This window comes from Ctenopharyngodon idella, chromosome 8 (assembly GCF_019924925.1).
Source record: "Ctenopharyngodon idella isolate HZGC_01 chromosome 8, HZGC01, whole genome shotgun sequence".
NCBI lineage: Eukaryota > Metazoa > Chordata > Actinopteri > Cypriniformes > Xenocyprididae > Ctenopharyngodon > Ctenopharyngodon idella.
Genome location: NC_067227.1, coordinates 18071184 through 18099166, shown reverse-complemented (window position 1 = coordinate 18099166; position 27983 = coordinate 18071184). Strand labels below are relative to the sequence as shown.

Sequence of the window (27983 nt, the reverse complement as noted above, 5' to 3'; positions counted from 1 at the left end):
GGGCCGTACAAGTTGTGCGCATGCGCAGCAGGGTTTCTATCACAGTCGAGCGGATGGGAAAGTCACACCACATATCCACGAATTCATGGAGACATTCAGAGCTCTCCATGCTGCTTAGTGAACCGGGACCGCACATCACAGAAGGATATCGCACACTTGCAACCGGAGTTGGTGAATGAAACGCACAGGTATGTGTTTACAGGCGTATACTGTGGACCACATGTTCCTGCTGGAGAGAGAAAGGGGGAGTCCATTGAAAAGTGCATCTTGAGCTTTAGATGAACACAATGAATTAACCTAAACTCTGGAGGGTGCAAGCACACTCTCTTTGTGGCCGCCGTTCAATGTTTTTTGTCAGTTACATCATTCGCGATGTCGCAGTGCTCGCAGACCTGCACATTGTGCCCAATTTAGACGGGCTGCTGGGTGAATAGGGTGTTTGTGACCCTCCAACATCGTAACAGACCCTTCTCTTAGACTGAGAAGTGGGTCTCCATTATCACGTTGTTCGCTTTTCTCGCCTTTTGAGTTCATCGCCACGCATACGTGTCACGCGCTCACGTGCGCAATGGATGTGCGTAAAAATAAACAATAAAATAAGAATTAATAAAAACCGCATCTGTTCAAATGCGGCTATATCCCTTGTTTTATCATTTTAATCGTTATTAGAAGATTACGTTTGTGTTTTCACTTAGTCATTTATTCTTAGGCTGGATCAATCCTGATGAGATGCCTACCTAAAGTTTTTGAGCATCATAGGCATGTGCTGCGTTTCATATGCCTTCAAATGCTCTCTAGGCAGACATATCACCAGGTTTTGAGACATTGAGTAGCTTGCTTTTCAGAGTAATTTGGCCAGTTTGTATATTTCTTGATTTTCTTCTCAAACAATGTCACAAAGCAACTCAGACAAAAAGTGAGTAAGAGAAACACTGATGGTCAGACTTAGAAACCAACTACTTGCTTTGTTAAATTAGAGCTCCACTTCCGTTCACACTTTGAATAAACAAATAAGAAGTTCTAAGCAAACTTCACTTTGCTCCACTTAGATCAAAATGCTAACTGTATCTAACTGTATGAAGGACATTTTTATATAGTCCATTGTCACGGCGGATTCTCAAAGAGAATCTGATTTAGTTTATCAGCTTTTTATTGCAGGGGAATGTTTCAACATCTCATGTTTCATCATAAATCATCAATGGTGCAAGCTATTCTCATGAGGTTAAATGTAGGTCATCAAGTCAACTCAGACTGAATTAAACAGATTCCTACCCAATTTAGGACTAGCATGGAGAAGAACAACGTTTGGTAGAGAGATGTCAGTGAGGTCAGACTCTTATAAGGGCGCAAATGGTGCCACTCTGGACTCTGTGTGGTACAAGATACAGGTAGCTGCATGCCAGAAACCTGATATGACTTTATTGCATCTTTATGGAAAGTGAATTCTGGCATAAAATGCAAACACAATCACTACTTAACAAAAGAGCAACTTTGAAATTATTTCAGTAGTAACGAATTCCAGGAGACTTCTGATGCATTTTCATCTTTGACCCCCGTTGAGAGTGTAATGATAATCTCCCATCAGCGAAGCATTGTTGCAATGTTTTGCTGTAATGTTTGCTTAAGTCCATTTGACTGGGCTGTTTTTGTGTTGTTTGAGATCCAGTCGACTGACGTAACATTCAGTGTGATTTGACGTAAAGTTCAGTGGTCACATCTGATTTGTAATTGATCAAAGGTTCACACAAGGGCAAATGCAGAGGTTGTGGAAGGGAGGGAAAGAGTTCAGCGATTCAAAGGGGTCACAAGACCAACCAAGAGCACACAATTGAATTGATTCCAAACTGTCACCATCAACAACACAGTGATGGATATTATATTTCTTTACAGGTATTGTTTAGTGCTAAGTTTGTTATTATATTTCTTTACAGGTATAGTTTGTTGCTTAGACAAGCCACAAACTTACTATAGTGTCAGTCAGTCTGTGGTTGTTTGGCTGGTATACATGTATAGGCTCATAGTGATGGTTTGTGTGTGTGGTTATGTGCCCTGTATGAGGTGGCAATTGAATGTGACCGAAAGGACGTTCTATTGTTGGCTAGTTATGAATGCCGCAAACTCACTGTTGCGTGTCAGAGACTTTGACTGTGTCCACTCTTTGAGTGCACAGAGTCTATGGTTGTGACATTCAGTCTCATAGAGCGTATTGGGTAACTTAAAGTCTGTGGTTTGATGAAATGAAGAGGGGAAACGATGAGCATGAAGACTGCTTTCTCGTCATCTATCTATTGAGTGGAGTCAAGTTTGAGAATACAAGTAAAATTTGAATAAGAATGGAGTACAAAGGGAGGTGTGAATGGCTTAAGGCTGGTCCATTTGGCTGTTCCGCTGTTCTCTTGGTGGTAAATGTTAATTCTATTGAGATGCACTCACTCTTAAACACTTGTCAAAATCTTTAAAGCATTTAACCTTTTTTACTCCAAGGCCCACTTTATTTTTCACAACAATATCCGAAGGCCCCATAACCTTTTACATGTTTTAATGGATAAGGATTAAAAAAAAAAAAAAAAAAAAAGTAAATAAATAAAATATATATATATATATATATATATATATATATATATATATAAAATTAGTATTTTTTTTTTTATTCACAATTTCTACCCATTAAATATTTTAGAACTTGACATATCTTGCAAGTTGTATTCATTATAAAAATGCCCAAGATTTTATTAATTTACATGAATTGTACAAGTCTAGAAATCACACTTTTTAACTGAGGCTTTCTCATATATCCTGGTTTTCCAACCATGAAAATCCTGTTTCTTCAAAGGAAAAAAAAAACAGTTAAGGGGGTAAATTAAAATAAATATCATGATTTTAATTGTTTAGCTTATTTTAGCTTATCTTATTTTATATCGTTGTAACTTGTAAGTCATCTTGAAGCCCCCTTGTAAGTTTGCTGAGGCCCCAATATCTTAAAGAGGCAGGTCAACCAAAAATGAAAGTTTCATTTACAAACCTCTATGCCTTTATTCTTCCGTAGACAGAAAGGAGAAAATGTAAGACTTTTTTCATTGCTTGCTTATTTATTTATTTAAATGTTATAACAATAAAGAAGAGCTTCAAAAATGACTTAAAACTATGAATTAATGATTCTTTTACAAATTAGACTGAACCTCTCGCTCACTCATTGATTTGTTTGCAGCTTTCAACAGCTTTTATCAGTGTAGAATGAGTTTTGTTCTGTTCCTCACACAAACTTATTGTATGGCTCAAGAAAACTTATATAGAAAATAGAGCATGTTTTGTATGGACTACTTTTATGATACTTTTTTAGAGGGTTTTTTGCCTTGAAGCTTGAAAGCTTTAGTCCACATTTATTGTCATTGTCAATGTAATTTTCATATTTGGGATGAATAATTGCTTTAACTCTGAGTGAAAGAGAGAAAACTCTCTCACACCCTCTCCTCACATGTAAACGTTTAGTGTGCGTTAGTCAAATGTTTCCTCGTCAGAGCTCTGAGGATACAGATGTTGCGTATATCAGTCAGAAACCAATGAATGTTGGGGGGAGTGTTTAAATCCACCTCTCAGGCCTCAAGAATTTGAAAGGGCAAGTGATTTTAATGTCTTTGTGTATGTGTAAGGGCCTGTGAAATTGTTTTTAATACTTATTCCTTATATATTACTGTGTGTGTGCTACTTGTTTCAACCGTTAATAATTGATCAGGGTCATAAGAATGGCTCTTGGGTGATTATGGGCCCACTTTTAGATTTCCATCAGGCGTCATACTGAGCAGTCTGTTTTCAGAAGCAAATAACTTGCTGTGTTAGTGTGTACTTTGGTTTTGTGTATGGATTAATAAAGTATGTCACTCAGTACCATCCTTGCTGCTTTGCTGAGAGTGAGAGAAGGGGAATTGTGAAAAATACCATCAGTCTGATAGACTTTGAAGCCTGTAAGACTTGTAGTTCACACAATTTAAAATGCATGTAAGCAAAACTTTGCTAAATGAACAGTCTGGTTTCTGACTAGAGGCCACACATTGGGCCTCATTCATGAAACTCGAGCAGAACGAATTTTTGTGTAAAACATTCTTAAAGCCTTTCTGACGTTTTTGGATTCATGAGAATGTTTGTATTTTCAAAATGTTAGTTTGTATGAAGCAAATTTACACCTTTTCCCTACCACGTGTAAATGGTGCGTAAAACATTTGAACATTCTGTGTTCTTTTAGGCAAACCGATGACACTGGATTTTGATGCATTATGTACCATAATAATATTTCATGAGTTCTTTTGCCCTGACTTTTTTTTTTTTTTTTTTTTTATGTAGCTGAGCGTTGAAATATTTGGGTAAAACACAGTTGTCGTCACTGTCACTTTTTACCCAGCCATCCAATCACAGTGGAGGAGGGGCGGGACAAATACTACACCGACCAATCATTCTAATTGTACAATGACTGAACAACAATAGAGAAGTTAATTTTGCTGGTTACTGCATTTTTATATTCAGAAATATTCTTCAAAATGAGATACTAGTAACGCGTTACTGCCGTGGATATTCTAAACCATAGCAACCAGAGCGTCTCAGCTGGAAAAACGCTGCACCTCCAAAGTGCTCTCAAGCGCCACCAGCTGGCCATTATCAGAAGAGCACCAGGCATTTTTCAGCTGGCTAAAAATGCTTTGGTGGACACATATTGAACATTTATTGTTAGGCTTATGGTCTATTAGTCTTTTTTTGCATTTATGCAATATACTGGAGCTAATCATGAGAAGGGAGTCTAGAAGATTCCACAGCGTTCCTGGAGATGTAATTTACGTAGCTGTAATTCAAAGGCAGGGATTATGCTAATTGTGAATGAGCGTGCACGCGCGCCCTATTTGAAATTCATTAACATACACGCGTTTAACTATCAAATCTGATGTTTACGAAGTGTTTGTGAATCCGGAGGAGAGTTTTCGGGAAAGTCCGATTACATGCGAATTACTTCGAATTTACTCATATAATGAAAGTTTCATGAGTGATGACCATTATGAAGCAATGAATTGATTTCATGATTAATTCACTTGTTTTCTGACGTAGATGTTGGGCGTTCTCTATCAGATTTCTTAAAAAGAGGAAATGGTTTGAGGATTTCTTCAGAGTTGTGGCAAAAATATAAAAAAATTACCATGTAATAATGTGCTGGTCGTTCTTTTCATGCAGTTATAATGAATGTGGAGTTAAGTGGCCCATATGTCATAAGCAGGGCTTGACATTAACTTTTTTGCTCACCAGCCACTGTGGATAGTGGTTTTCTAAAATTATTGCCACAGATTTTCACTGGTCACAATTTTGCTGTTGTGAAATTAAATTTTATATGATTAAAGTTGACTTTGGCATGCTAAAATTACTTGATTTTGAGTCATTTTACTTGATTAGCTAGATTTAAAACCCTTTCAAACTTTCAAATGCAGATTGACCACCTAAATCAAGACATGGTATATCAGCTGGTATGTACGGGTGGGCAAAGGGTGGGTAATATGACCATAATATGATAAATTTTATAATTGTATAAGTTATTTTTGTTAGGCTATATAAAAAGAACAAAGAAGCAAATTACAAATACAATAGTAGGCCAAAATTAAATAGCCTAAACTCTTTTCAGATACTTTTTTTTTTTATTTAACATTTATTTAACATCTTCTGTTGTTTGATTAACATTAATGACAGACAGGTATTTAATTGGGCTGCTGAATGCATGTACATAATATACTGACACATATCAAGTTTTTACCCACCTGTTTACGTACACTTAAGCCATAACCGACTGTATTCACGCGAGATACTCCTCATGATGGACATTTTGACATCTGTGTGTGCGTGTATTTGACTATTCAGGTGCAAGGAGATCTGATCGTGCGCGACAGAGAGAGAGAGAGCAGTTCTGTTGTGTGTCATTCAGCGCTATTCCGCCACTCCCGCCTTCACTAATTGCAAGTTAATCGATTACGAATTGTGATACAACTACAACGAGCTTAGCTACCGTTCATTCGACTGTAGGCTGAAATTATATTCAACCCGCCAAAGTGGCTAGTGGGAGTGGCTGTCTTACCGGCCACAGCTGAAATCTACCCACATTTGGCGGGTTGGCGGATGTTAATGTCAAGCCCTGGTCATAAGTCTTCTGAAGGCATCCGTTCATGAATCCGTTCTCTCATGAATCCACCAAGGAGAAATTATTTTCATTGAATAAAGACTTGTAGGGGAGAGTGGAGTAAGATGAGCCATTTTTTACTTATGTGGTCCTTAAGATTAGGGAAAATGAGGCAGTACAATGAAAGTATTTAAAGTAATTTCAGGATGTCATTTTAAATGATCAGAATACATCTATGACAAAGGGTTCTAAAAATATGGCTTCTTATAAAAAAGTGTTCCTGTGGCTCAATTTACCCCAGGTTAGGGGTAAGTTGATCCGAGTCAGTAGGTAGGTGTAAACTGACCATCTAACTGAATCTGAATCAAACCCATGTGAAATTTTAAAGATAATGTACCTATTTTAAAAACTAATGTAATAATCAAATTTCATTTTACAAATATTCTTTGTAAAAATATTTTACAAATATTTCTTTTTTTAAAGCTAAATTAAACAACACAAAACCAACCAAATGAAGTTGAAATTTCAGTATCTTTAATTGTTTGTATTTCTGAAACAATATGTTGAACATCAAAGTTGTAACCTTCCCATAAACAGACTAAACAGAGAGTTTGTTGAGTAAAATTAAATAAAAACTAAATAAGAATGAATAAATGTCACTGAAACTAATAAACATTTTAGTCAAAAGGTTCTTGACATGGTAGTTTTTCTGCAATGTCGACCATGTTAGGCCATTAGAGACTACAGGTGGAAAGATATATATGATTAAACATCCTCTGGTTCGTATCAGAGAAGGATTTGGTGTACACTGTTCCTATCAAATAAACTCGAAAATAAAGATAAACTAAACCAGTTGCATAATATTACATTGAAATGACACCAGTTTATACTTCAGATTTAACTTAAATTCAATGCCTTATGGTGGGGTAAGTTAAAACGCTGGCTCAACTTACCCCACAGCATTTGGCTCACTTTGCCCCACAGCTGCCATTTTAGGAAAAGCTAGCTGGCTTACCATTTCAGAATAATATTTAGCTAAATGACTTGCATGGTTTTATACGTTGCTAAATCACCAATATGCATCATAAATAGTTTTAGACCTGGACAAATTTGCTTTGATGAAACAGCCATTACATCCGTTATGTTAAAATTTTACTTTGACAAGCCAAAAACAGTTTTTAAAGTAAATAGGCGACTTCCACTCCTCCCATGTTCTTCTCCTTTTCACAGTCTGGCAGAAATGATGGGTGGTTCTAAAATATATGGTCACATGACAATAAAATGGTATGGTTGCCAAGATACAGGGGGTGGGTCAACTTACCCACTGGCTCATCTTACCCCTATTTCAGTCTGTTCAACACAAAGTTATAGTATACCTTCAGAAGACTTGGAATATAGCTGTACTTTCATAATGTTTTTATATTTTTTCTGAACCTTTAATACTCCTATGCAATTTTTTTGTGTTCCAATGAAGTCAGTCATACAGGTTTGGAATGACATGAGGGTGAGTGTAGTTTAGTTGGCACCGGTTAAGTTCAATACTATGGAGTATATCCTTATGTTTTTGCATAGAAATTTTGACATGAAGTGTTTAACCTAAAAGATTGGACTCCAAGGCACATAAGCATTTTATCACACTTTTCCCCTTGATGTTTTGCCCATTAATGACTAAACATTAACACTCGTAAATTTTTATTTTTAATCCAGACCAAGAAGTTTCAGGAAACGATCACTTCCTTCTTTTGAGATGCTGGCAGCTGTCATGTGTCTGTTGTCTTTGGTAAAAATTAGATCATTAACCTCAAGTTTATACCGTGTATGAACTGATAAGGTTTAGTACAGCACAATATACACTGTACACTACCTGCTTTGTTTTTTAATAGTGCATGTTTAATTTAATTTGTATAAGTTGAGTTCCACTTAGCATCTTGAAAATGAATGCGCTTTTGTGTTAGGCTATGTCTTAACTCTGGGCAGTCCCATCATGAGTCATATAATGAGCCATAGATATTGCATCATCTCATATTCATCCATCACAGTCGATATAAAAGGTAAAATAGAGCAAATTGTATCGTGGGATACAGTATTCCTCCACATTTATACAGTTGTCATACGTTGTCTCAGTATTTTGTCAGTAAAGAAAATTCATATACTTAATGCAGCAATAATGAGAATGGTATATTCTTCTGAACATAGCTGAGGGCTCTTATTATAATGGCAGCTGTAAACTGGTTGACCAGATGTCTTTAGCATTCAGAGCTCTAGTCTAGACAGCTGTAATTGGTCATATCTAAAATCTCATAGCCTCCAAGTCTACTGTGCCATTTCTTATTGTACACTGCCACTGGCCTTACTGCAATAATAATGTTCTGTCTTTTAAACATTCCACAGGTAGATGCATTCAGTGTTTACAGATGTTTTGATGGAGGTTGAATTGAAGGTTTATTTAGATTCAGTAAGGTAATCTTTTTAAAATTCTTGGGATTTTGTTATTCTTTTGAGCATCTCAGAAATGCATACTCATGTCCAGCATATATAAAGTTTTAGGTTTTATGATGGGTTTATTCTTAGTGATCTGTTTCGGTCAGTGCCAGAGAGGACTGATGTTCACAGGAAGATCCAGTTCATTTGGCGTTTGGAAGGTAGACTAAATGTCACCTGCGTAACAGATGGAGATTATGCATCACGGTGTAGGAAGTGATATTTCTTTCAAACTGATTTAACCATTAAGCCATAAAAAACTAGGGATAGGCATTCTTGTCATTTTGTATACTTGAGTGCTTGACAGATTAATCACCAGAGTGATTATTTTTAATGACTTTTCAAGTTAATACTAGGCTTGCTGGCTGCTGTATTCGGTGTTACCGGTGTTACACCGACTGTACACCCAATTGCATTACCCACCACGGCACCACCCGCACTGTCTTTTTTCTTTTTTTTTCTTTTTTTTTTTTTTTATAGAAATAAAAACCATTTAGTTCAGTGGACAATGGATGCTACAATTATAAACTGAAATTGTCTTCTCCACAGCCAAAGTCCCTTTGAGACAAGTCATTTCTCTCGGCAGCCATCTTTGAAATGCCTCTCGGGCATCCAAGTGCAGCTCCTATCTTTTTGAATAGAGAAACATCAAATTCTACAAAAATGGGTACGATTAAATTTCATTTTTAAAAACACCAATGAAATCTGACAACAACAGTCTCATAAAGCATGTTTCTTATGTTCAGATAATGTTTTAAAAAGCTTGTTTTTCATGCTAGACCAGCCAATGTGCAGTCATGAGCACGAGTCTGAGAACGCTGCCTGTTTCTGTAGGAACCGGAGCTTCTAAAGGCAACTTCAGTGACTCGATGACTTTACTAATCAACGATTGGCTCTTTCACGTGGAAGGCGGGGCTTATTCACCGTATTGGGTATTCTCCCATTCATAAGTAATAGCAGTGCACCGGCTTCCTATATATAAAGTCTATGATACAGCAAGAGCTGCAGAGTCACAGCACAGTGCAGCATGAATCAGATTACAGTTATTACGTGATGAGAGTAAGGAGAGATGGGGTGAATGATAGGATGATGGTGGAGGATTTGGTGTGCTACAGATCCTGAGCGTCATTGACATATTTTATCTTGTAAAATGTGCGGTAAGTGCCACTGCATCCTATACACAGAGGAGACTACTCGTTATCGTGAATTAATTTTATTCCTGTACTATCAGTATACTTCCCTACCCACCATGCATTGCGGTGAATACCTGTTGTGTCTGAATAATGAAAAGAACATGCTGTTCTGAAAAACTTCTCCAGATACCTGTTGAGAAACAGCATGAATTGACGTTTCGGCCTTCAAAGAATTTCACTTGGTGTCACAATTGCATTTCAGTTTCAGAGAGCAAAGTGAAAATCCATTGAAAATGTTAACAGAATATGGAATAACATTATCATAGTGTGTATGCAAAATTATCCAGGTTTAATGGGATTTAATTAATGTCGGCTGATGATGGATCTATTGACCAACTGGTCGACCAATTTGACTCATCCCTACTTTAGGTTTAAACAGAACACCTGACCTACACTGAGAGGGTAATAATGGACATCTGCTTCCTTTAGTGCTGATCTCTTGTCTCTTGTAAAAAGCATAAGACCATCATCTTTCAACCTATGACTAGTCAGTATCCCAGTGGAGAAATATTAGGTCATAACCTCTTCTGATTGGTATACACACAGATCCACTATGCAGAGCAGTTTAGGACATCCACAGACTCTCAGGAGACCGCTGAACCAGCAGCCTGTCCAACACTGCAGTCTCAGGAGGAAAGAGCCTCTTCATGGCTTAATTGGGCCATACTGAAGCATTCTGGGAGATTTACAGGCTATTTAATATTAGCCTGGTATTCATGGTCCTTAAAAGGAACGCTCAACTGATTTCAGAGTTTAAAACAAGCATTCAGTTTTTAAACTGAAATGATTTCCACATAAATATGGATGCATACATTGTATAGGTGTTGTAATAACGTTATGTTGATTTTAAATACATTTCTGACCACTGAGTATTACATCAATGTGGTTCTGCAGTAACCAGAAGTTTTTGCCAAGTTGTCATACACTTTATTAATGATTTATAAATAACCCTATGGCAGTTAAGCTACGCTGCCCTTATGAGGGCATATGCGAAGTCAGCGGAAAACAAAAACGCTTATTTTAGGTATCTTGAGGTTGCAACACACACACACACCTTAGTTTTTTCTGTACCAGATTTCATTAAGATTAAATGCATACGTTTCCAGAGTATTAAAAGAACAGCGGGTAGGAATGCACAAGTCTTATGTATGAGTTGATCTGGCTCCAGCTGATCTGGTATTCTGCTGGGGTTTTGGTCCCTCACAGAACTCATTGGAGTGTATTAGGAAACAGATCAGCACTTTAAAGTGCTCAAGCCTACAGATGTTTCCAAACTCAGAGGTTTTGTCGACATGTGATGGTCTTTATTAACCCATTGTGCGTGAGTGAAAAAGCACCTGGGCATCCAAGCGAAATTCTCAAGTGTTTATTGTGGCTCTGTTTCATCTCCAGTGAGCTGTTTGGTATTTCTCATAAGAATTGTTGTTTTTGTGTGTGTGGTACAGTGAAAAAAATCCAAATCAGCAAGTTGTGAAGGTGATTGACAATGAGCTGTTGGTGTTGTATTATGTATATGGTGTTAAATGTTTGTGGTATATGGTATAGTGTACAGCACCCTGGTCTACAATTGTTGTTTTTAATGGTGCTATATGAATAAAGTTGACATTGACAGATTTGCTGACCAATTAGGATTAAGAGGTAGGGTTAATCATCACTTAATCATCACCAACCAAACAGAGGTTAGTCTGTAGTAATCAATAAAACATCACAGGGAAGATCATAGCACTCAAGTCTCGACTCTCAGTTTGTTCCCAGAGCAATCCAGCTGATGTGTCTATGAACTTGTCTGACCACAGATGTTTGTACATTTGATGGCATTATACAAGAGGATGACATCACATACTGGATTGAAACTGTCACATGCAAGTTGACATTAAATCAAAATTGACAGTATTTACTTTAATGCATGTTATTCCAAAGAAATCATTTTTGTCTTTTGTAATATTTAATCTCAACTTCAACTTGTTCTTGGTCTCAAATAACTTTTCTTGCTGATGTCACTTTTCATGCATGCTATTTTAATAATGATTATTGTTATTAAAAGTATTAACAGTTTGCATTTAGGTGATGTTTTAGCAAACTTGCACTCAATCTGATTCCATTCTGCTGTTGCCCACTTGTCACATTCTACTCCATTCTACTCCAGTGGTTGCAAATGGCAGTTCGCATTGAGTATAAATGTTGCTTTATTTATACTGCTTATGTTTTTTTTGGATTGTAATTTAGGATTTGTGTTGTGTAAATATTTGTGAGAGCCTGTAAGGACTTTATTATGGGTGCCAGTGAAAGCTGCTCTTTAGAAATGTTGAGTTCAGCAGGAGTTTATTTCTCAGAACATGTTTTCAGGATTTCAGTATTGGCAATGATGTTATATGTGTCCTAATACTTGAAGACCGAACAGCTGCTTAGATGTCTCAGCATCTCATAATTTATTGTTATCTCTGCAACTCTCCAATATTTTGGCTCTGTTATAACATCATATCGTCAGAACAACATGTGCCCTAATGTTAGAAGAGAGACGTGCCTTAAATGGTACATAAAAGCAGGTGGTTGGTCAATTTAGATGTTGGTCAGGCTATTTTTTTTTTTTTTTTTTTAAAGCAGCCCTTGGCCAGAATCTTTTCAACCAGACTTTGTCGTTTGTCAGAAGTTAGGCTATTCAAGACTAGAGGTCCTAGCTGTTTCTAGTGGCAGAATGGCAGAAGCTATTCCCCACCATAATGTGCGACCACTTTTGAAATGGAAAGGTGTCTTAATTTTGCTATCTCTCATATTTGTATTTGCTTAACATGCAGCAACAGAGTTAGTCTCAATTCGACCCTCTTGAACGTTTGGCAAATAAATCATCACGTATTTGTTAGTGTCATCTGCTATCTTGATAAAAAATCTTCACTGCACTATTTATGCCAAAAACCTCTGCTCACTGCACTAGATTTCACCAACAATTACCCCAAACTTCTAAATCTCTCCTTCATCCTTTGAATAGAGGGAGTGTACTTTACACAGTCATGCAATCTACATTGTAAAAAGCGCTATATAAATAAAGGTGACTTGACTTGACTTGACACTTAGTTTCTTTGGACATGCATTAGCAGGCCTTGAGAATTCCCATGATTCTGCAAATACCGTATGACCTTATTCTTAAACCGGTTTAACGTAGAATGAAACTAAGTTGTCATGGTTGCTTAGACAAAACATAACATAGGTTAATGATGGACAGTCCACCCAAAAATGAAAATTCTGCCATCATTTACTCACCCTCATGTTGTTCCAAACCTGTATGACTTTCTTTCCTCTGTGGAACTTAGACGATATCTTGAAGAATGCTGGAAACCAAACAGTTTGGTTTCCCATTGTCTTCCATTATATGGACAAAAAATACAATGGAAGTCAATGGAAACTGTTTGATTATCAACATCCTTCAAAATATCTATTGTGTTCCACAGATAAAAATCAATCATACAGTTTTGGAATGACATGAGAGTAAGTAAATGATGACAGATTTTTCATTTTTGGGCGGGTATACCTTTAAAGGTGCTGTATGTAAATTTTTTTTGACTGTACTAAAGCATAAACATACCATAATATGTTTGCAGATATTTAGATAAACATGCTAAGTTCACATACTTATTACTCAGAAAAACAATGCTACAGCAGTTATTCTACTTTGAAATGTGTGTTCCATGTCGGAATGTCTGTTTTTGTTTTTGTTTGTGTGATCCTGCCCACTGCCAATTTACCCAATAGTATTTCAACACCCTGAATTGCCAGTTGGCATAAAACACATCGTATTGCAGCCATGGAAGCCAGCAAACAAACTGGGTCAGAGATCGCAGATTCTACCTGACCTAAAAAGTCGCGGCATCCGTCCAGAAAGTTCTATGACCAGAGGCACATTAAAGGCACAATATGTACGATTTTTGGACGTAAATATATCCAAAAACGACTGTAACGGTGTTATATATTTTGTTGACTTGTGTACTTGCATTATCCCAAGTGTTTCCAACAATGTTTAAATCCAGAGAAATCAGCTATTTCAACCAGTGTAACAGCCTATGTCATTGTGTCGCCTGTCAATGACGTCATATCCGCGCTACCCTCGATTTCTAGTTTTACTTCCATAGAAACCATGGAAACACCAAAGAAGCTTTAATATATTAGGTGTTTTTTTAGACAGGTGAGCAACTGTTTGGATACCTTTTATTGAGAGAAAACAGAAATCATTGTTATATAGCACAACATGGTTTGAATCTCTTGTTTCCTTGATTTACCGTGAGTAACATGTTTGTACCCAAAAAGAAAAATAGACAACACTATTTTGTTAAGTAGCTAACATAGCACAATCAGAAAGAGCTTTATTTGTAGTAACAGTAATACAGCTTTTTCTCCACCATACAATGTTTTAAAATGGAACTGCATTCCACTTAGCAACACAAGTCATCCAGCTCTTTTTAATATGATATTCTAATATCGATCTAGCTTACTGCAGTGTGCAACAAGTGTCTCATACCAGCCAACAAGTGAACACACAGAGTAACGTTAACATAACTTTCAACACACTTAAATAGGGCTGGGGCAATACATCGATTCTTGATTCACAATACATAGAATCTAGAACGATTCTGGTATTTTCCGATGTATCGCTATTCTCTCTTGAGTCGATTCTGAGCTTAGTTTTTAACAGCAGATGGCACTACGTGCTTTAGAAACACCTGTACTCTGCTTGCTTCCAGTTTCTTAACACACACCACTTAAACCTAAAACAATCATTCATAAAGTTCGAAAAGGTTGAAGCGAATTACAAGGGTGTTCGCAGTGGGCTGTTTTTACATTAATCCCGAGTCATAAATGCATTTGGAGCCGAGGTGCAAGTATATTTAACCACTGAGTTGGTGGTTAAATATACTTTTATTCAACTACATGACTCCGCCGAACGCACAATTGCTGTCCAGTACTCTTCTTAGTGCATTTGAGTGTGCTCAGGTAAGCAAGTTCTGCCTGAAGCAACAAAGAGAGGACTTAATTAAAATGGAACTCTTTACCCCCATCTATTTTACTCTCTCTGATATAAGACACCTCCCCCTATCTGAGGCCCTGGCAATGATTTAGCCTTCACCTCCCCAAGCACACATACCAGCCTAGACCATGACTTTCATGCTCTAATGAACCTATTCTGTACTCTGAAGCCTGAGAGACTCACTGGAAGCAAAGACCGTTTGTGTGTGAAGGTATCTAAGCCAGCATCTCTGTTCTCAGAGATACCTGTGGTGGGAAGAACAGTTGATGTTTCCATGTCTCACATGTTTGTGTGTTTTGACATTTAGCTCTGTTAAAGAGTAACTGACTGTAGCAGTTACGCTCAAACTACAAGCTGTTTACACAGTGTTTTTGTTCACGCTTTGTTCATTCACATGCTGTACTCTTGCTCTGTCCGCGTGTATAACTTTCCCTGAATTGGATCTTGTCCAGTGTGATCTACCAGCGTCTGACACAGTTCACAGGGTTAGGGTTGAGATCTGCTGTGTGAATCATCTTATTATTTCAGTCTATGACTGTGTGTGTTCTTCTCTAAATCCTTCTTTCTCTCCTCACAGATTGATCCAGTGCGCTTGAAGCTCAGCTGATTCTTCTTTTCTTCGTCATCATCCTCATCAGTGTGTGCGTGTAAAGATGCCGCCAGCGACAGGAGGGCCGGTGGGCTACACTCCTCCCGAGGGCGGCTGGGGCTGGGCAGTGGTGGTAGGGGCCTTCATCAGCATTGGCTTCTCCTATGCCTTCCCCAAATCCATTACGGTGTTCTTCAAAGAGATTGAGGTGATCTTCAATGCCACCAGCAGCCAAGTGTCATGGATCTCCTCAATCATGCTGGCTGTCATGTATGCAGGAGGTCAGTTTTGTTTACTACTTTCACTTCTGTCCTGCTTGGTAGTGGGATATTTGATAAATTTATATATATTTTCATGAGATATTTAATCATTTATCAATGTTTGGAGAGAGAGTGAAAAAATGTTTAAAAAAAAAAAAAAGCTTGGGTTTGATAAGAGTTGGCTGCATTTTGTAATAACAGCCCCCTAAAACGTGCCGTGGGTTTGGTGGGGAGTAATTGAGAATGAATGGCGAAAAGTCACATGAGAGGAGTTTTAGCTCAAAATACCCCACAGATAATTTATATAGCATGTTAAAATTGCCACTTTTTGGGGAAAAAGCACGCCATTTCATTGTGTGCCCTTTAAATGCAAATGAGCTGCTGCGCTCGGGCTAAGAGGGCAGAGCTTCAAGAGCTGATTCTCCGGTGTCAGGATTCAGTCAGGATGCACTATAATGTCAGAAACTGTGAATTTATGCTTCATGGAGATAGAACAGGCATAGTTTAGTTCAATTACGGTTATAACTTATATTGTCGTCTTGTTTTTATCTACTATATTAGTACAAGCCTGTTGTACCAGACCCCGTTCAACTTTACAGATGAGTTTTATGACGTTTATTGTACTTTACACAAAAGACGTTTTCACTCTAGAAAATCTCTGTAAGAGCTTAATAAAACACAGTGCAAATATATAAAGACCTTATGCCTTTTCGGGTGTTGCTTAATAAACTGGTAAACTTTATATCCGTAAATCAACTCCGATGAACTGTAATAAAGTGCTCTTACCTTCATTACTGCCGTATCCAGTATCACTCTTGAGACTGTAAGCTGGATCACAAACAGTTTACTGATCTATCCTTGAGTAACAACTTTTTAGCACAACCTCTGTTTTGTATTGTCCCTTTTGCATTGACATTTGTTCACAAAGCAGTCTGGTGTGAAATGAAATAAACAAATTTCGGTAGAGTTGAGGGAGCATTTTCTTCACAAAACAAAATTAATCCACCTCGTCTTCAGCGGCTCAGATTTAGTGAGTAAATGGAGAGAGCTATGTGGATTAATCCATCCAGCTACAGAACACCTAAAACGCTTGGGAGACGTTCTCGTCAGTGCAGCAATGGCAGACTGTACAACTGGCTGTGAACTCGCAGGGCGGTTCTATGTTAAAACGGCACTGTCTGTCAACATTCGTGGGCGGAGCCTGTGGCTAATGTGATGTCACATTGCTAGGGATCTGGAAACGGCTTGTTCTGAGACACTGCTTTATGATTTATGGGGATTAAAAAAAAGAGTGGTTGGATTTTTATCATTATAGGATGGTTGTGTACTCACACTGCCAACACACATTTATAGCCAAACCAAATGCAAAAGTGAATTTTGCATAATAGGTCCCCCTTAACTCACTCTAGCAGTTTTGTTTCTGCTGTGTTCTGGTAGAGTAAAATAAGGTCAGATCTGAAACACAGCTGTGTGTTTAAACTTTGACCTGCATTTTGCTACTGATGTGCACTGCAGGGCTGCACATCTGTGTTTGTTGGTGTGTAAGTTTTCATATAATTAAGCTGAATAGGTAGAGGTAGGTTTAAACTGGTTTTCCAACCTGATGTTCTAGCACCTTGAATGCAATGCTGATTTGTCATCAGACCGTTAAAACGCACTTCTTTACATATATGAATTTTTGGTGTGAGGTCTGAAGAGTTGCAGAGTCACTTGACGCTGTACTAGGGAGGATACAAACATGAACACATAGTATGACTAATATTTGAGGTCAACTACCACGTCAGAGAGAATATGGCTGAGTACAGTGTAGACTGATGGTGTCATTTCCTGGAGTCAAACGTTTCTGTGGTTTCCCCCCACACACTTATATACACTGACTACATTATGTTCATGTTGCTCTGCACGTAGCCTGAACTCAACAAAGAGGCTCTTCCAGTCACCTATAACCTGAGAAAGTCAGAGAGGGGGAGGGAGGGAGAGAGAGGGAGTTGCTCTTTTCTTTTTTCTTCTGAACCAGTTGGTGTAAATGTGACCTGTGAATTTAAAAAAGTGAATGTGAAGGAAAGGAAAAGTATACTTAGATGTAAATGTTACGAAGATGAGCATGTGGTGTAGTAACCTAATGAATAAATGAATCTTTATCACTTTCTATACTTTTTTTTTTCTTTTTTCTTCTTTCTGTCATAAGGGGTGGTCACACTAATTAAACAAAATTTCAAACTAGACTAACAAATTTGATCAAAATGATGTCACTGCTAAACTGCTTTCCATCTATCAAAGAATCCTTAAAAATGTATCACAGTTTACAAAAAAAATGTTAAGCAGCTCAACCATTTTCAACAATGATAGTAATAAGAAATGTTTATTGAGCACCAAATCAGCATATTAGAATGATTTCTGAAGGATCATGCGGCACTGAAGACTGGAGTAAATGATGCTGAAACATTTCATGCTTCTTTTTTAGCATTTCACAGTATTACAGTTTTTACTGTAATATTTCACTTTCGTGATTGGTGAGCATAAGACTTCTTTCAAAAACATTTGATAAAATCATACCATCCCTAAACTTTCGAATGGTAGCGCATGTTGTCTGCCATTTAAAAAAAAAAAAAAAAAAAAAAAATCTCTCTCTCTCTCTCTCTATATATATATATATATATATATATATATATATATATATATATATATATATATATATATATATATATATATATATATATATATATAAATATAAAATCAATGATGCATTCAAAAAATACTCCCTTGACAAAGTCCACCATGCAGCTTCTCCTAATAAGTGAAGTTTCTATTATTTAAACGGTCAAAAAATAGTTTCTTTGATTTGACCAAGAGGTCAGTCTGTGACTTTTAGACCCTTTCTTGGTCAAACACCTTGTTGCTTTACAATTTGCAGGTGAGAGTTCACCAAACTTGAACTTTGGCACAACAAAATGAGAATATTCTATACAAGTCATTTTCAAACTCTTTTGGTCTTCTGAACCCCTTTGACCTGAAATACTTAGTTCGCCTTGAGATTATAAGTTAATATTTCAAAATTGTAACAACACAATCACGTTCACAATTCTCTGATGTCGGTTAATGGTCACATGACATGCAGGTAAACAAAAAATATTTTATCTTTTTTTTTTTTTTTTCAGTTTCCTCATGAACCCTAGCAAAATCATGTTCTATATATATGCTTTTGTATAATGGGTCAATGACGTGACGGGTAATTTTTTTTTTTTTTTTTTTTTTTTTTTTTGTCCAAAGGCCTTAATAATAATAATAATAATAATAATAATAATAATAATAATAATAAAAACAAAGATATGACATCCAAAGTATGTAAGGTAGTATAAATAGATGTCTTTTATTGAATCCAAAAGGTTTTAATTAGCAAAATATGCTACATATAAAGAATGAAAAATGTCAAAAGGTCATTCGTTTTGACTGTCCAAAGGCCAATACAGCCATTTAATTTGTGATTAAAATATCTTAAAATGTAATAAATGTATATATTTATTTATTCTGGCATGATTTTATAACATCATATATTAACATAGTGCAAAATGGTATTAAAATTATGTTTTGAAGTCGTTGCTTTGTTATGAGAAAATGTCCGGAAAAATTAATTCATTGATGTCATTCGGAGTAACCAATATAAAGGGACCATTTTAGATCAAGTCATGCGTCAATATCATGTGACAGTATGTGACATCATTCAGACACCTGCAAAGGACCACATGGTCATGAAGCAAAGTAACTAACTCTCTCTTAACTATTTGAAAAATTCATGTTTTCACTTGCTCATACACATGTCCCAAAACATACGGTCATTTGGTACAACCGCTATAAAACATGGAAAATGTTGTAATATTTTAAAAACTTATGCTAAATATAAAATGTTTGATAGCTAGATATCAGCCTGTTAGCATTGATGAAAACATCGTCATTCGGTATAACCAAAAGTGTCATTCAGTAAAACCGAAATTTTGGTTAAACCAAATGACTTTTTTTGGTGACAAATTTTGTCCATCTTGTAAAAAATGACACAAGCAGTGTTATAAAAACCACATAATCTCATTGTTATAATTAATTTTGACGTTTTATTAAGTGTTATCTCCATTATGTTTTTTGCACTTTTAAAAACCTTTAAAAAACTTTACGTCAGTGAATGAATGAGAGTGATGAATGAATGGAAGTGATGTAGTGATCACACAATCTAGTGTGGTGGCCCTCTTGTCCTTCACTTTTATTCAAGGTCAGATCTAGAATCTTCCTGAGTAAGATGTCTGGACACTTCTTAGCTCATGTCAGCACTTACTGAAGTTATACCATATAATACCTGTGTGTGATCTGTGTCTGTTTTCAGCCTTGTAGAGTGTTTGAGTTTTCTCGTGTGTTTGTGAGAATCACACTGCTGTGCTTCTGTAAGTTGTACATTTTAAATTCTCTCTGTAAAACTGTAAAAACACATTACAAGTAGCTCTCGGCTGAATATCTAAAACCTATCCTCTGCTGTCTCCCGTCTCTCTGAACCAGTTTGTATAATCGTGTATGTGCGTGTTTGAATCACTGCTGTTTTTGTCTTTTTTGGGACTGGAAAGGATGGCCTGTTTGGTGCTACACAAAGCCTGTCAGAGTAAATTAATTCAAGGAATGTGACTGGGGGACGAACAAATTGCTTTGAACTCTGATTGGCTGCTTGAAACATACAGGAAATTTCTCCTCCTGATGATAGATTAGCTTTTATGGTGAACCGGCACATGTAAAGTTTGCAGATATTTACAAACTAAAATTTTGCAAACATAAATGAAGAATTTATAGCATTTTAGGACCTTTTGTCTATACCTTTATGTGCACTAAAAGGAATTATCTATCATGTCTTTTTTAAAGCTACTTGACATGTTAGCATTAGCTTGGGTTGTGTGTACACAATACTATTGGCTATGATGATTTATGGAGTTTGCGCTAGATTCTTCTGCACTGTTTCAGAATCTCTCAATAGCACTGTGATGGATTTGTATATAGGTTGTTATTATAGTAGCCATGCCAAACATCAGTGTCTTTTCTGTATTTATCTTTTAAAAAGTCTTTAGTTACCATGTTGACTGAACAACCTCTTTTAAAAGGCTGTAGTGTTTGCTTTGAAGTTATTCAACTCTGATTAGTTTAAGGGTGACGCGCTGCTCTAAATGGGGCCTTTCACAAGAGAAGCACTGCACTGACGAAGCAGTTTATTTATTCACCAAGAAAACCTGCCTATTTCATCCTCTTTCTTTTTGTTTTTGAATGTGAAATGTAATACTTGTCTTCTGTGATGCACAGTACAGCCCAGAATTAAATAATTACTGTATATCTTTGAAAACCGCTTAAATCTTGAAATTGTGTATTTTTGAGGGACTCCTCGTAATTCTGTCGAAGAAAGCAAGGTCATATTAGGCTGCTTGTTTTGTCTGCTTTCCCATAATGTTTGAGCCAACTTAACTGAAATGAACACGTCTGTTCCTGTTCTGGTCACCATAGGTCAGCTTCATTCTGCTGATTAAGTTTTTCTCCCTCACCACCTCAGTTGATCACATGCCATGTAGTGAAGTGTGTGCATATCACATCACAGTTTCCTTCCTCTGAATCGTCTCCTGTGTCCTCCTGCAGTCTTGCTTTAAAATAGTCAGTGGTGTGAATGGCTGCTGTTGTGATGCCATCTTGTGGTGGAACAAAATGCAGCCTGAAACTCTTTTAAAAATTAAGTAATTTTTATTTTACAACAAATGGTTGGTAATGTTGATTGTCAACCTCAAGAGGTCGAATGAAATATATTTGATAAAATGTGTACAATTTTTGCAACTCTGTTACACAGGGTGGTGTGTTTGTGTGCATTGTTATTATTTTATATTTTTATTTATTTTTATTTAGCTAAATAAATGAATATAGTTTTAAACCATTTGTTTTGTTTTTTTACCTATTTTCTAAACATTACATAAATTTAATTTACAGTTCATAAAATAAAGTGTAAAACACCACAATGGGGTAACAGGGTTGAAAATTTAGCTTCTTTTCTTTTTTTTCTTTTTTTTAAACCCACCGGTTTCAGTTAACAGGCCTAACCAAGTTTACAAGTTTTGTAAACTTAGTGTCAGATTAATAGAATATGAAACAATTTGAAAAATGTTACCCAATCTGGTGTCTTATATTTATTTTATATTTAATTGGTATTTAGCTATATAAATAATAATCACACAAATCACACAAATGTAGATACATCCTAAATTGTCTTCTTTCTTTTTTTTCTTTTTTTTTAACTATCCTGTTTTTCTCAACAGGACCAATCAGCAGTATTCTGGTGAATAAGTATGGTAGTCGACCCATCATGATGGCTGGAGGCTGTCTGTCTGGCACAGGATTAGTCGCTGCATCGTTCTGTAACACAGTGGAGGGTCTTTACTTCTGTGTGGGAGTTATAGGCGGTAGGTACATTGAATGACACTAATCATGAAGATAGAGCGAGTACAATTAAATAATGAAAGTTACAAACTCATGTTTCTGAATCATGCATACAAGCTTTCTCTTCTTCTCTCCTATGTTTCTAGGACTGGGTTTGGCTTTTAATCTGAATCCAGCGTTGACCATGATTGGCAAATACTTTTACAAGCGGCGGCCAATAGCTAATGGCATCGCGATGGCGGGCAGCCCAGTGTTCTTGTCCACCCTGGCCCCATTGAACAGCTGGCTGTTTGATCATTTCGGGTGGAGGGGCAGTTTTCTCATCTTGGGAGGAGCTTTGCTGAACTGCTGTGTTGCGGGGTCGCTAATGCGGCCCATTGGACCAAAACCACAACCTGCCATTTCAAAAGAGGATGGCGAACCCAAACGTCAAGAGAAAAAAACATGCCTGCAGACCATCAACAGCTTTCTGGATCTGACCCTGTTTACTCACCGAGGCTTCTTGCTGTACCTGCTCGGAAACGTCATCATGTTCTTTGGCCTCTTCGCGCCACTTGTGTTCCTCAGTAACTACGCGAAGAGTAAAGACATTTCCAAGGATAAGGCTGCGTTCTTGTTGTCCATCCTGGCCTTTACTGACATGATTGCTCGGCCATCCATGGGCCTGGTGGCCAATACACGCTGGGTCCGTCCACGCATTCAGTACTTCTTTGCCGCATCTGTGCTGTATAATGGTGTCTGCCACTTGATGGCGCCATTCTCCACCGATTACTTGGGTTTTGCCATTTATGCTGTATTTTTCGGTGTGGCATTCGGCTGGCTCAGTTCTGTGCTGTTTGAGACTCTCATGGACCTGGTGGGCGCTCAGAGATTCTCTAGTGCTGTCGGGTTGGTCACTATCGTGGAGTGTGGACCTGTGCTGCTGGGGCCGCCGTTACTGGGTAAGGCTGAGGGATTGTTCAGCCAAAATTGACAATTCTCATAATTTACTCACCCTCATGTCATTCCAAACCTGTATGACTTTCTTCTGCAGAACATTAAAGAATATATTTTAAAGAATGTTTGTAACCAAACAGTTTTGTTTACCATGAACCTTTTGATGTTCCAAAGAAGGTCATGCAGGTTTGGATTGACAAGAGGATAAATGATGGCAAAATTTGTTTTTGAGACAAATTTCATATGTTGTTTTTATTAAATGTATAATATAATACATATAAAATGTATAAAATATAAATATTATTATATAAAAATGCTTGAATATTTTCTTATCAATTAAAGTGTTATTGCTAAAAATGAATAATTATGACATGACAAAATATTGACTACATTTATAGGGTGTTTTTAGTTTATCAAAAATATGAATATATAAAATTAAATATTTAAAATAATAACATTTAAATTTAAAATAATAAAATATTAAAAGTAATACTAATTAATATTACAATTAAATTGACATGTAAAGTGCTTAAATATTTGGTTTAATGTTCTTATCAACTAAAATATAATTACCAAAATGTATGAATATGACATGACTAATACTGATTAAATGTAAAGAATTTTTAATCAATAGTATTAATATCAAATTAAATATTTAAATTACAGACAGGGCTAAGGATTAGGCCTTAGTTAAATTAGGACGTTTACGTAGCTTTATAAACATGCCTTAGAGACAAAACATTACTGGTGTGCATCTTGAGACAAAACAATAGCACTGACATATTTTAGTGACATATTTTTAGTTGCTTTCAGTTAAAACAGCTCAAACATGACTTTTAGTCTAGACTTAGAGGGTTAGTTCACCCAAAAATTAAAATTATGTCATTAATTACTCACCCTCATGTCGCTCCAAACCCACAAGTCCTTTGTTCATCTTCGGAACACAAATTAGGATATTTTTGATGAAATCCGAGAGGTTTTTTTTTTATCCCCCATAGAAAGCAACAGGAGGAGGTCGCAGGAACCGGCCAATAATGAGTCTGCGTTCTGACGTAGTACATAGAATCCTGCACTGTCTATACAACATAAACAGCGTAGGATACTGACAGGGGAGAGACGAAATTGTTGAATGAAATTATTTTTGTTTTGTTTTTGCACACAAAATGTATTCTCGTCACATTATAACATTTAAGGTTAAAACACTGCAGTCACGTTGACTATTTTAACGATGTTTTTACTACTTTTCTGGACCTTGAATGACAGTAATTACGTTGCTTTCTAAAATAAAACCTCTCGGATTTCATCAAAAATATCTTAATTTGTGTTCCAACGATGAATGAAGGTCTTACAGATGTGGAGTGACATAAGGGTGAGTAATTAATGACAGAAATTTCATTTTTGGGTGAACTAACCCTTTAAGCCTTGTCTGTGAAACGGGGCAAAAGTGTTATTTGGTTTAATGTTCTCATCAACTAAAATGACATTACAAAAATTAATCATTATGACAACAAAATATTGACTTAAACTTAAAGAATATTTTTATTAAAAATAATTACATAAAATTAAATATTACAAATATTAAAAACATTAAAGTAATAATATTAATGAATGTTAAATTAATATATAAAATGTTCGGATATTCTAATTTTACATGCTCTCATCAACTAAAATGATATTACTAAGATAAATAAGTGACTTATTAAAATATTGACAATTTAAACAAAGACAAACTATAACTAAAACAAAACACTGTTTAAAAATGAACACTAAGTGGGCCATTTGTAAGAAGCCTGTGGTCCACTGGCCCTGTGGCACTTTCAAAACATCAGTTTGTTATGGCAACATTGGCTCAACTAAAGACATGAGATTGGGACAGGACTTATGCAGTTCAGCTTTTATTATTAAGCTAATCACTCAAATGTCATAGCATGTTCTGGTCCAGTTAGTGTGTAACAGAGATTGATGAAACTTTCTTTTTCCATTTCTCCCCTTGCAGGAAAACTCAATGATATCTACCATGATTATAAATACACATATCAGGGTTGTGGAATCGTCCTGGTGGTCGCTAGCGTATTCCTGTTTGTGGGAATGGGAATCAACTACCGGCTGTTGGAAAAAGAGAAGAGGGAGGAGGAGAAAATAGCTAGGCAGGAAGAAAAGGATGAAGAGACAAATATAGACAATGCCCTGAACGAGAAGGCAAAGGAGGCGGATGGAGACGCATGGGATGCGTGAGCGGATGTTGCAAAACGGAAAAGGACACTCTAAACAGCGCACACATGCCAACAATCCACGTCTTCCAGTTTTGACCGTCCAAAATGATAAACACAGAAAAAAATTTCCCTCTAATGCAGTACTTAATGATTCAGTTAGCATTTAGAAAAGCACAAAAAGACTGTGTTGCCAAGAAATAGTCTCTTTTATGCAGTCCCACACACACCTCAGGTGTTACTTTCATTCTCCCAACATTCATATGGGAGTCTCTCTGTACCTTAATGTCACAATTCACCTTTCTCTGTTATATTACAACCATTACAAGAGCATTCCTAGTTTTTGACTTCAGAATTACACCGTTCATCTCACCTTTGAATGAAACTTCAAAATGCACATTTCAAAATAGAGCAGATTTTCATAAGAGAATTGCCATGTGTGACATTTAAGGTGACGTGCGCACAGAATTTGTTGGTTCAAGACATGGGAGAAGGATATCATAGGAATAGTTTTTTGGACTAAAGGTCATTATTATATGTAGGATACTTTTCTTTCTTTCTTTTTTTCTTTTCTTTTTTTTTTTTTTAAGTTGAGTGTGGAGTTTTTATGTTTTAGTATCTGTATTTTAGTCTTCCTTGTTCTGATTGGCTGGTAGAAAATAGTGCCAGGCTATGCTAGACTGCCATATAAAGGCAAAACGCAGAAATGTCAAGACGGACAAAGTTTTTGAATTGATTTGATGTCAACTTTCATGCTCCGTTTTCTCTGAATCTGAACATAGTTTAGTAAAACTCATCTGTCACAGAACAGATCATAGACTCAATTTCACTCATGAATTAGGGTAAAATATGTAGTTACTGTGTTTTGCCTTTTTGCGTGGCAGAAGAATTCACGGTTTAATATGTTTTTTTTTTTGACAGGTTGCTTCCTGCTCTGGTGATCTCATGATCTCACGTTGCTCATCAAACTCTTTATTCACTGTACTGTAACCATGGAGATTTCCGTGGTTACTGTTTTTAGGAACTTCGGCAGACACTATATTGCAAAGGTCTTGTTTTTGTCTGAGAGGCAATTCTCACTTCTTCACATGAGCAGTCTTTTGGAGATGTGTTTTTAGCTTATATGTTTTACTTTTTTTAATTTAGTGAAGATGATAATTGTTTCACTAGCGTACATTCAAATAGGGGATCCTTTTAAAAGTGTGTTCTCATTTACCTTTTTGACCATGTTGTTTTTAGATGTCTAGAAACTTTTAATTACAGTTGCCAACAGATCCTTTGCCTTTCATTGGGTGCCTTTCTATCTACATGCAGGTACATACAATACTAATTCCTGAAACCTCTTTTAAAGAGCTTTTTGCGATTATCAAGAGGATGTGTACTGATTTTAATTTCATAGTCTGATATTAATTTGTTTTGTGCCATATTGAGGGAGAGTAGAGTGCTTCATTTCTACCTGAGCCAGCAACAAACACGGTACTGAATTTCTGTTGGCTATAGATACTGACGTGATTTCAAGTTCTGCTAGTGCAAAATGAAGGTGTTTATGCTTTTAAGAATGCAAGTAGGTGAAGGAATATATCTGTTTCCAAAGCCATTTTATTCCTTCTGCTTTTTAGATTACATTTTGCTGATGTGGAAAACAACACGACTCTCAGGTCTGCCAAATGAACAAGATACACAAGACTTAGCAGATCTCAAACATCCGTGGCAGTTTGCTGCATTGTCACGTTCAGGAAAAAACATACATTGAAAAAGGGAGGAAACACCACCACCTGCTGGCCGCTGTCGTTCATTGCGACACTGCGGCTCAACAGCAGTGACTCAAATATGCTGGTTCACTGCAGTTTCTTTGTAGTATTTTTGAGAAACATTTGGGTGCAAATACAAGTAATTCTTTTCTAGTAACGTTGTTTGAGTCACAGCAGATGGCAATTTTTGTATAGTGCACTTTAATTTCAACCTCTTGAATTATGCACATGCAGCATTCACAGTGTAAGGCATTATTTAGTTTTTTTTCCTGAGTAGAAATGAATCGGTCTGGGTCCTGGTGGGTATGTGCTCCAGTTCTCTGGTGTGGCGGAGTTGGTAATCTCAGAGCTCTGCTGAATAATAGCAGCTGCGAGACAAGCAGATTCAGTGCAGTGTTAACGACTCAATTTCAGTATCTCTCAGATAAGATCAGTATCGCTCCAACTGCACTTCTGTTTATAGGAAGAGCTGTCTAAACTCCACTCGACTGTGTGTGCAGGATTCTTATTAGTGTTGGTAATTGTGTGAAGGAAAATACTGCTGTACAGAAAATGGACCACCTTGAGAATGTTCCATCCTCTTATTCCCACTTTTTCTTGTGGGCCGATTGAACAGAAGTAACACTAACACTAACTAAAGTGCTTTTAAAATGTCTCCTGTCAGAAAGATAACTGAGGTGAAGAGAGACGGGTAGGAAGTATTGGAAGATTGACTGTATTTTGTGTGTGTTTGTGCACAGAGATTCCATGATTAATTTAGGAGAGTGGCCCTTATAAGGTATTCTGGGCAGAGTAAAAGTAATTGTATTTTTAGGTATTTTAAACAATATCACGTGTGAAATTTTGTATGTTTCGATGTGTTTTGTGTGGATGAGCAAATCAATAAACTTTTTAAAAAATGTAAATGTGTTATGACTGTGAGTTAAATGTATAAATTGTAATTTAATTGTCATTCAG

General features: G+C 36.6%; 1 protein-coding gene across 2 annotated transcripts; it reads left to right on the top strand.

Annotated features, from left to right (window-relative positions):
• slc16a1b (solute carrier family 16 member 1b) lies at positions 1 to 27931 on the top strand. Of its 2 annotated transcripts, none has more exons than XM_051903794.1 (5): positions 1 to 188; positions 15414 to 15706; positions 22009 to 22152; positions 22276 to 23070; positions 25062 to 27931. In XM_051903794.1, exons 2-5 carry the CDS (start codon positions 15490 to 15492, stop codon positions 25298 to 25300), a joined length of 1395 nt encoding a protein of 464 aa, XP_051759754.1. In that variant the 5' UTR covers positions 1 to 188; positions 15414 to 15489; the 3' UTR covers positions 25301 to 27931. The 2 variants fall into 2 exon arrangements, with proteins under 2 accessions (XP_051759754.1, XP_051759755.1); XM_051903795.1 differs by lacking the exon at positions 1 to 188 and adding an exon at positions 15300 to 15321.
• The last annotated feature ends 52 nt before the right edge of the window (positions 27932 to 27983 follow it).

Bases quoted from the DNA above. Each gene is read 5' to 3' on its own strand.
- slc16a1b (XM_051903794.1), top strand. From the start codon at position 15,490: ATGCCGCCAGCGACAGGAGGGCCGGTGGGCTACACTCCTCCCGAGGGC. The intron at 15,707-22,008 runs GTCAGTTTTGTT...TTTTCTCAACAG, and splicing joins GGCTGTCATGTATGCAGGAG to GACCAATCAGCAGTATTCTG. The intron at 23,071-25,061 runs GTAAGGCTGAGG...CTCCCCTTGCAG, and splicing joins GCTGGGGCCGCCGTTACTGG to GAAAACTCAATGATATCTAC.